General features: G+C 44.1%; 1 protein-coding gene across 1 annotated transcript; it reads left to right on the top strand.

The window, feature by feature from the left end:
* The first annotated feature begins 8,597 nt into the window (after positions 1 to 8,597).
* Positions 8,598 to 9,512, top strand: LOC123099364 (EPIDERMAL PATTERNING FACTOR-like protein 2). Its single transcript, XM_044521535.1, has 2 exons — positions 8,598 to 8,867; positions 8,978 to 9,512. Exons 1-2 carry the CDS (start codon positions 8,781 to 8,783, stop codon positions 9,254 to 9,256), a joined length of 366 nt encoding a protein of 121 aa, XP_044377470.1. The 5' UTR covers positions 8,598 to 8,780; the 3' UTR covers positions 9,257 to 9,512.
* Positions 9,513 to 10,715: the final 1,203 nt, after the last annotated feature.

Here is a 10,715-nt window from a genome sequence, read left to right as displayed (position 1 = left end):
TTTTTATGTCAATATTAAACTTTTGTCTTGAATCTTTCGGATCTGAACATTCATACCACAATTAAGAGAATTACATTGAAAATTATGCCAAGTAGAATTCCACATCAAAAATTATGTTTTTATCATTTACCTACTCGAGGACGAGCAGGGATTAAGCTTGGGGATGCTTGATACGTCTCCAACGTATCTATAATTTTTCATTGTTCCATGTTATATTATATTCTGTTTTGGATGTTTAATGGGCTTTATTATACACTTTTATATTGTTTTTGGTACTAACCTATTAACCGGAGGCCCAGCCCAAATTGCTGTTTTTTGCCTATTTCAGTGTTTCGCAGAAAAAGAATATCAAACGGAGTCCAAACGGAATGAAACCTTCGGGAGCGTGATTTTCGGAACAAACGTGATCCACGGGACTTGGAGTGCACGTCAAGAAAGCAGCGAGGAGAGCACGAGGCAGGGGGGCGCGCCATCCACCCTCGTGGGGCCCACGTTGCTCCACCGACATACTTCTTCCTCCTATATATACCTACGTACCCCCAAACCAACAGAGGCATCCACGAAAACCTAATTCCACCGCCGCAACCTTCTGTACCCGTGAGATCCCATCTTGGGGCCTTTTCCGGCGTCCTGCCGGAGGGGGCATTGATCACGGAGGGCTTCTACATCAACACCATAGCCTCTCCGATGATGTGTGAGTAGTTTACCTCAGACCTTCGGGTCCATAGTTATTAGCTAGATGGCTTCTTCTCTCTCTTTGGATCTCAATACAAAGTTCTCCACGATTCTCGTGGAGATCTATTCGATGTAATCTTCTTTTGCGGTGTGTTTGTCGGGACCGATGAATTGTGGGTTTATGATCAAGTTTATCTATGAACAATATTTGAATCTTCTCTGAATTCTTTTATGTATGATTGGTTATCTTTGCAAGTCTCTTCGAATTATCAGTTTGGTTTGGCCTACTAGATTGATCTTTCTTGCAATGGGAGAAGTGCTTAGCTTTGGGTTCAATCTTGCGGTGTCCTTTCCCAGTGACAGAAGGGCAGCAAGGCACGTATTGTATTGTTGCCATCGAGGATAACAAGATGGGGTTTATATCATATTGCATGAGTTTATCCCTCTACATCATGTCATCTTGCTTAAAGCGTTACTCTGTTCTTATGAACTTAATACTCTAGATGCATGCTGGATAGCGGTCAATGTGTGGAGTAATAGTAGTAGATGCAGGCAGGAGTTGGTCTACTTGTCACGGACGTGATACCTATATACATGATCATACCTAGATATTCTCATAACTATGCTCAATTCTATCAATTGCTCGACAGTAATTTGTTCACCCAACGTAATACTTATGCTCTTGAGAGAAGCCACTAGTGAAACCTATGGCCCTGGGTCTATTTTCCATCATATTAATCTTCCAACACTTAGCTATTTCCATTGCCTTTTATTTTACTTTGCATCTTTATTTCTCCTTATCATAAAAATACCAAAAATATTATCTTATCATATCTATCAGATCTCACTCTCGTAAGTGACCGTGAAGGGATTGACAACCCCTTTATTGTGTTGGTTGCGAGGTTCTTATTTGTTTGTGTAGGTGCGAGGGACTTGAGCGTGGTCTCCTACTGGATTGATACCTTGGTTCTCAAAAACTAAGGGAAATACTTACGCTACTTTACTGCATCACCCTTTCCTCTTCAAGGGAAAAACCAATGCAGTGCTCAAGAGGTAGCAAGAAGGATTTCTCGCGCCGTTGCCGGGGAGATTCGCACCAAGTCAAGTCAAGTCAAGACATACCAAGTACCCATCACAAACCCTTATCCCTCGCATTACATTATTTGCCATTTGCCTCTCGTTTTCCTCTCCCCCACTTCACCCTTGCCATTTTATTCGCCCTCTCTTTTCCGCTCGCCTTTCCTTCGCCATGTCGGAACCAAAAAGAGTTGGGGGTTCTCTCCCAAGTTTTAGTACTCTAGACGATCCTTCTATTCTATCTAAACTCATAAATAATGCTATGGAAAAACTTGCCGGAGTTTTCAATGAGAGTCTTAATAATTTTGATGAAGATGATTCGTTATTTACTCGATGAATCTTTGGAAGATGCTTGGGAAAGACTGTTAAGGATCCGGGCTAACTATGTACCCCAATACCAAATTGAAATTTACTTAAAGAGCTTTTATGTTGCCCTACCTTCTTCGTTTAAGCATGTCTTAGATTCTATATTTGAAGAAGGCTTTCTTGAAGGGGATGCCGTAGATACTTATGAAAAGATGAAAACCATATTTGGGCACCCCATGAATGAGAAAGTTGAATCTACATCTCTTTTGCTCTCCTACCAAAACGAATCCATCAAAGAGATAAAAGCTAGCTTAGATGCAAATTTCCGCAACGTGCTTAATCTTTCTTCTACCATTAATAGTCACGTGCTTTATCAAAATAGAAAGATTAATTCCATAGACAACAAGTTTGCTATTTTCTTCCCTAAAACCAAAGATGGCAATACCTAGATCTATCCGTGTTTTTATGCCTAGCTAGGGGCGTTAAACAATAGCGCTTGTTGGGAGGCAACCCAATTTTATTTTTAGTTTTTTGCTTTTTGCTTCTGTTTAGGAATAAATATTTGATCTATCCTCTGGTTAGATTTGTTTTTATGTTTTAATTAGTGTTTGTGCCAGGTTAAACCTATAGGATCTTCTTAGATGATAGTTATTTGATCTTGCTGAAAATTCCAGAAACTTTCTGTTCACGAAAACAATTGTTAAAAATCACCAGAACGTGATAAAATATTGATTCCAATTGCAGCAGATCAATAAAAAAAATTCTAGGTCGTCCTATTTTGGTAGAATTCTTTGAGTTCCAGAAGTTTGCGTTAGTTACAGATTACTACAGACTGTTCTGTTTTTGACAGATTCTGTTTTTCGTGTGTTGTTTGCTTATTTTGATGAATCTATGGCTCGTAAAATAGTTTATAAACCATAGAGAAGTTGGAATACAGTAGGTTTAACACCAATATAAATAAAGAATGAGTTCATTACAGTACCTTGAAGTGGTGTTTTGTTTTCTTTCGCTAACGGAGCTCACGAGATTTTCTGTTAAGTTTTGTGTTGTGAAGTTTTCAAGTTTTGGGTAAAGATTTGATGGAGTATGGAACACTGGCAAGAGCCTAAGCTTGGGGATGCCCATGGCACCCCAAGATAATCTAAGGACACCTAAAAGCCAAAGCTTGGGGATGCCCCTGGAAGGCATCCCCTCTTTCGTCCTCATCCATCGGTAAATTTACTTGGAGCTATATTTTTATTCACCACATGATATGTGTTTTGCTTGGAGCGTCTTGTATTATTTGAGTCCTTATTTGTTAGTTTTCCACAATTATCCTTGCTGTACACACCTTTTGAGAGACACACACTTGATTCGGAATTTGTTAGAATACTCTATATGCTTCACTTATATCTTTTGAGCTATATAGTTTTTGCTCTAGTGCTTCACTTATATCTTTTAGAGCACGTCGATGGTTATGTTTTATAGAAACAATTTTTCTCTCATGCTCCACTTAGATTATTTTGAGAGTCCTACAAAACAGCGTGGTAATTTGCTTAAATTATGATAGGCATTCAAGATTAGTAAAAAAATTATTATGAGTGTGTTGAATACTATGAGGAGTTTGATGCTTGATAATTGTTTTGAGATATGAAGATGGTAATATTAGAGTCATGCTAGTTGAGTAGTTTTGAATTTGAGAAATACTTGTGTTAAAGTTTGTGATTCCCATAGCATGCACGTATGGTGAACCGTTATGTGATGAAGTCGGAGCATGATTTATTTTTTGATTGTCTTCCTTATGAGTGGCGGTCGGGGACGAGCGATGGTCTTTTCCTACCAATCTATCCCCCTAGGAGCATGCGCGTAATACTTTGTTTCGATAACTAATATATTTTTGCAACAAGTATATGAGTTCTTTATGACTAATGTTGAGTCCATGGATTATACGCACTCTCATCCTTCCACCATTGCTAGCCTCTCTAATACCGCGCACCTTTCGCCGGTATCATACACCCACCATATACCTTCCTCAAAACAGCCACCATACCTACCTGTCATGGCATTTCCATAGCCATTCCGAGATATATTGCCATGCAACTTACCACCGTTCCGTTTATTATGACACGCTCCATCATTGTCATATTGCTTTGCATGATCATGTAGTTGACATCGTATTTGTGGCAAAGCCCCCGTTCATAATTCTTTCATACATGTCACTCTTGATTCATTGCATATCCCGGTACTCCGCCGGAGACATTCACATAGAGTCATATTGTTGTTCTAAGTATTGAGTTGTAATTCTTGACTTGTAAGAAAATAAAAGTGTGATGATCACCATTATTAGAGCATTGTCCCAAGTGAGGAAAGGATGATGGAGGCTATGATTCCCCCATAAGTCGGGATGAGACTCCGGACTAAATAAAAAAAGAGATAGGCCATAAAAAAGGCCATAAAAAAAGAAAAAGAGAGAAGGGACAATGCTACTATCCTTTTACCACACTTGTGCTTCAAAGTAGCACCATGATCTTCATGATAGAGAGTCTCTTATGTTGTCCGTTTCATATACTAGTGGGAAATTTTCATTATAGAACTTGGCTTGTATATTCCAATGATGGGCTTCCTCAAAATGCCCAAGGTCTTCGTGAGCAAACGAGTTGGATGCACACCCACTTAGTTTCTTTTGTTGAGCTTTCATATACTTATAGCTCTAGTGCATCCGTTGCATGGCAATCCCTACTCACTCACATTGATATCTATTGATGGGCATCTCCATAGCCCGTTGATATGCCTAGTTGATGTGAGACTATCTTCTCCCCTCTTTGTCTTCTCCACAACCACCATTCTATTACACATATAGTGCTATGTCCATCGCTCACGCTCATGTAATGCGTGAAGATTGGAAAAGTTTGAGAACACCAAAAGTATGAAACAATTGTTTGGCTTGTCATCGGGGTTGTGCATGATTTAAATATTTTGTGTGATGAAGATAGAGCATAGCCAGACTATATGATTTTGTAGGGATAACTTTCTTTGGCCATGTTATTTTGAGAAGACATAATTGCTTAGTTAGTATGCTTGAAGTATTATTATTTTTATGTCAATATTAAACTTTTGTCTTGAATCTTTCGGATCTGAACATTCATACCACAATTAAGAGAATTACATTGAAAATTATGCCAAGTAGCATTCCACATCAAAAATTATGTTTTTATCATTTACCTACTCGAGGACAAGCAGGAATTAAGCTTGGGGATGCTTGATACGTTTCCAACGTATCTATAATTTTTGATTGTTCCATGTTATATTATATTCTGTTTTGGATGTTTAATGGGCTTTATTATACACTTTTATATTATTTTTGGGACTAACCTATTAACCGGAGGCCCAGCCCAAATTGTTGTTTTTTGCCTATTTCAGTGTTTCGCAGAAAAAGAATATCAAACGGAGTCCAAACGGAATGAAACCTTCGGGAGCGTGATTTTCGGAACAAACGTGATCCAGGGGACTTGGAGTCCACGTCAGGAAAGCGGCGAGGAGAGCACGAGGCAGGGGGCGCGCCCTCCACCCTCGTGGGGCCCACGTTGCTCCACCGACGTACTTCTTCCTCCTATATATACCTACGTACCCCCAAACCAACAGAGGCATCCACAAAAACCTAATTCCACCGCCGCAACCTTCTGTACCCGTGAGATCCCATCTTGGGGCCTTTTCCGGCGTCCTGCCGGAGGGGGCATTGATCACGGAGGGCTTCTACATCAACACCATAGCCTCTCCGATGATGTGTGAGTAGTTTACCTCAGACCTTCGGGTCCATAGTTATTAGCTAGATGGCTTCTTCTCTCTCTTTGGATCTCAATACAAAGTTCTCTATGATTCTCGTGGAGATCTATTCGATGTAATCTTCTTTTGCGGTGTGTTTGTCGGGACCGATGAATTGTGGGTTTATGATCAAGATTATCTATGAACAATATTTGAATCTTCTCTGAATTATTTTATGTATGATTGGTTATCTTTGCAAGTCTCTTTGAATTATCAGTTTGGTTTGGTCTACTAGATTGATCTTTCTTGCAATGGGAGAAGTGCTTAGCTTTGGGTTCAATCTTGCGGTACTCAATCCCAGTGACAGAAAGAGAAACGACACGTATTGTATTGTTGCCATCGAGGATAACAAGATGGGGTTTATATCATATTGCATGAGTTATCCCTCTACATCATGTCATCATACTTAAAGCATTACTCTGTTCTTATGAACTTAATACTCTAGATGCATGCCGGATAGCGGTCGATGTGTGGAGTAATAGTAGTAGATGCAGGCAGGAGTCGGTCTACTTGTCACGGACGTGATGCCTATATACGTGATCATACCTAGATATTCTCATAACTATGCTCAATTCTATCAATTGCTCGACAGTAATTTGTTCACCCACCGTAATACTTTCGTTCGACGAGGGTACGTGGATGCACTCTTACGCTCGTTGCTATCCATCACCTAGATGGATCTTGCGTGTGCGTAGGAATTTTTTTTGAAATACTACGTTCCCCAACAAGTTTGTCTTCAGCCTGCTATCCTGTGTTTACGCTACTTGTACTCTGTGCTTGTTTTCATTTCATCATGATGACTGTGCTACTGCTCTGTTATGCTTGCATCTGAGTACTTATTCTGGTGCTAGTTGTTCGTGACTTAGGAATTTCCTCACCTTGAAATTTCTCAGTGACGAATTTGTAAAAATCGCCGATTCACCCCCCTCTAGTCGATATAACGCACTTTCAAGTTGCATATCCACAAGGGACACTCGTCACATGACACCGACACTGCAAAAATCCCAAGTCCGGGACACCCCATAGCTCCCGCACCATCCTCACAAGTGGCACCCAATGGCTGATCTACATTAGATGATAGCACCACGCGCCACCACTAGCTCTGCCACCATCGCCTATGGTAGCATATCGACGGAAAAGGACACGACCACCGCCATGCATTGCGCGTAATGGCACCGGCACAAACCATCTAGCGCGGGAATGAGCATGGCGCTGCCAACTCACAAAAGAGTGATCGACAACTCCGCACTCCCAACCAGAAATCTGGACCAATCTAACTGATCACTGGCCATCATCTCCTTTGTGACCGGCTCGAAAGGTCAAAAACACTCTGGCTGATGTCACGACCATGGAGGCAGTGTGAGGTAGTCACCCTCGTTCGGCGTCGTCGAACAGCTCACTAGCAAAGATCCCCAATGGTCGAACCGGAGCAGGGGGCTTACGCTGATCGTACGGCGTGGGCTACAACACCATGCTGGGTCCTGGCGGTTAGAGTGACCTCCATTGCTTAGTGCGCCTGCCTCATGCTTACGACAATGCCATCGGGGAAGAGGAAGATCTCAGACCACCAGCCAAACACGAACAGGCTCCACCCTACAATGTTTGCCTTCACCACGTAGTCTGACCGCTGCCCGTGCATCACCCAATGCCATAGGAATGGAGCCCCACAATCGGCAACCACGAGGGAGGGGGCACACGGTGAAGGATCCCGAAAAGGTTGAATGTGTGGCCTCTTGAGTCGCCCACACAGATGATGAGGAGGCTACAATTTCTTATTTGCACCGGAACTTTCTTGTCCAACCACCTTGCACACTATTTTGGAGAAAAATAAATCATCCACTCAAACATGTTCGTACAAATCCTTTGCTTTCCTTGTGGCATCAAATGTGATCCAAATTCCAATGGTTTTCTAATTTTATAGAATTCAAGAGTTTCAATCACGTGTTTTTTCCTAATTATGTGTTTTAAGAATCTTGTGAATCAAAGAGGCCCGAAATAGGGACCTCATGTTTGGTTTCCTCGAAAATTCCTATATAATAAAGAATGTATGTTATCAATTCTTTTCTTTTTCAAACGACACCAAATATCATCCACACTTTAGATTTTTTTTTCTTTATAAAATTTCCTTTTTACATTGCTATGCGCGATAACAAGGGCAATCTTACCTTCCATATGTTTTAATCTTATAATCTGACCGTGTCTTTTAGGATTTATGTGTTTTTCCTATTCCCTACGAATCAAGCACATAATTTTCTATATTAATGTGTTCTCATAATCATCTACTCTCTCCGGTCTTTTTTACTCCGCGTATTAGATTTGTGTCAAGTCAAACTTTGCAAAATTTGACCAAATTTATATTAAAAAATATCAACATCTACTATATTAATTTGGTACTAATTCAGTTTTGTGAATGTTGATTTTGTTTTTATAAGTTTCTTCAAAGTAGAAATACTTTGACTTGGGACAAAACTTATGCAGACTAAAAATGATCGGAGAAAGTATTTTGCACATATAACTCCATCATAATTATTTTCTTTCCAAGAAGTCCTATCAAGATCTATTGGTAAAGCCGCACGTAGCCCAAACCGTAGAACAATTGCTCTACTGTATTCTCTATTAGTATACACCCGTAGATTCACTGGACAAGATGCACTACGCACTGTACGCCGGAAGCTAGCAATCCGCCAAAAGGAGCCGAGAAGGGAGCCGCCCGGCTGTTTTGTATCACCTGCCCGTCCTCTTCCCCTGCGAATCTATCCTACACGCGCGGATAAAACGCCCGCACGCGCATCGCCACCACGAGACCATCAGCCGCGGTCGCCAACTTTTGCCTTTCGCCCCCATCATCACCACCCCCGCCGCCCCTCCCTCCGCCGCCGCTAGCCTTTTCGCTTCCAAGCTTCCATTCCGTCCATCATCAAATGGGCCATCTTCTCCTGCTCCTACTGGCCCTCCTCCTCGCTTCCACCCGCGCCGCCTTCCACGCCAGCGCCGCCGCCTTCGCCGAGGTACGTACGTGCAGCTCACTTCACGCACGGTCAATGCACGATTCACTTCGTCCCTTGCGATGCGGTTGGAGTTCTGACCCTGTTCCTGCCTCCTCGACCTCTGTCTGCAGGACAAGGGCATTGCGGGGATCAGGGGCGTGATAGGGTCGAGGCCGCCGAGCTGCGCGGGGAGGTGCCGGTCCTGCGGGCACTGCGAGGCGGTGCAGGTGCCCATTTCTCCACATGAGCTGCAGAAGAGGAAGAAGAAGGAGAAAGAGCTTGGGCGCCATGGCGGCCGTGCTGCTGCATCCGGTGGTGGGAGAGCAATGCCGTCCTCCTACGACGACCACTCCAACTACAAGCCGTTGAGCTGGAGGTGCAAGTGCGGGCGCTTGATACTGAGCCCATGAACTGCATGATATTATAGTAGAACTAGTAGTATAGCTAGCGATCTTTTGGGGGTTTCTTGGTGGATCTTGTTTGGCTTTCTTGTGCAACTGGTGGTCGGTCGATCCTTTTGTCTGGTTGGTTCATGTTGACCGTGGATGATGAAATCTTGAGGAACTCGGCGTCCTTGGTGTCCCGTTCTTGTTCCAAGATGTACGTAGAGGACTAATCAACCCCTACTACCAGCTAGTACGTAATTAGTAGTTCTTTTTAGTGTTTTTTAAAGGTTCCCAACGAGTTTGCCGCGTTGATCATGCAATGCAGACGTCAAGGAGCTGGCCGGTTTGCGCTCTTAGCTTTGTCGTGCTCTCACTCGTAGCAGCTGAAGTTTTACGTGCTGTACTAATCTGGTTTCTGGGTTTTTTTTTTTGAATTTTCAACGGGGGGAGAAGAAATCCTCCCCACCTGAATTGTATTCATTTGTTGCTTATAGGCTTTGCAGCCTAATACAGGATAGGCTTCAAGTGAAGCATGGGGCACAGGAGGCACAGGAAGGAGAAATAAGGCAAAAACACAAAGACAACACATGGCGGGGGGACACAACACAACAGGGACACCATGGGCGCTCGAACCACCGTGGCTAGCCGAGACTAAACCATGACACTGCACCATCGACGCAATTGAAAAGCACCGGGGCAACCAAGACTGCACAACGCCGCGACACCACCTGTGTCATGGGGTACATTCGAACGGTCACGCCGGGCCGAGACGGCGCCACGACACCTATGTGCCACCGGCGTAGTCAAAGGGCACCACCAGGCATAGAACTCCACAGAGCATACCCAAAACACCACAACAGGGGGCACCACGAGCGCTCGAACTGCAGCGGCGACCACAACAGGGGGCACCACGAGCGCTCGAACTGCAGCGGCGACCACAACAGGGGGCACCACGAGCGCTCGAACTGCAGCGGCGAGCCGAGACTAAACCATGACACTGCACCGTCGACGTAATCGAAAAGCACCGGGCAACCAAGACTGCACAACGCCGCGACACCGCCTGTGTCATGGGGTACATTCGAACGGTCACGCCGGGCCGAGGCGACGCCACGACACCTGTGTGCCACCGGAGGGCATCACCAAGCATAGAACACCACAGAGGACACCCCAAACATGACAAGACCGGGGGATGAAGACAACTCCATCAAGATGGGAACGACGGGAAGCGTCACCGCTGTCTCGACCCGCAGCAGCAGGCCGACCATGGATTTCTCCCAAACCCCCGGTCACATCCTCCACGCGACGAAATGCAGAGCAGCGCTGAAAATGGACGGCCCCAGATCCAGGTGAATCCGACCGACAGAGACGCCGGCAGGCACCCTTGACGCCGAGACCACCGATGAGGATCACCGATGCGACGCCCCCAGCAGGAAGGCTACGAGACAGCAGCCCACCGGGGAACTGGGAGGTGGAGGGCTCCAAG

This window comes from Triticum aestivum, chromosome 4D, assembly GCF_018294505.1.
Source record: "Triticum aestivum cultivar Chinese Spring chromosome 4D, IWGSC CS RefSeq v2.1, whole genome shotgun sequence".
Lineage (NCBI taxonomy): Eukaryota > Viridiplantae > Streptophyta > Magnoliopsida > Poales > Poaceae > Triticum > Triticum aestivum.
The sequence above is the reverse complement of the archived record's forward strand: the minus strand, read 5'-3'. Positions and strand labels throughout refer to the sequence as shown.

What these genes read in the sequence shown, in the direction of transcription:
- LOC123099364 (XM_044521535.1), top strand. Translation starts at nt 8,781, where the DNA reads ATGGGCCATCTTCTCCTGCTCCTACTGGCCCTCCTCCTCGCTTCCACC. An exon ending in GCGCCGCCGCCTTCGCCGAG is followed by an intron (nt 8,868 to 8,977) that starts GTACGTACGTGC and finishes CTCTGTCTGCAG; the next exon opens with GACAAGGGCATTGCGGGGAT.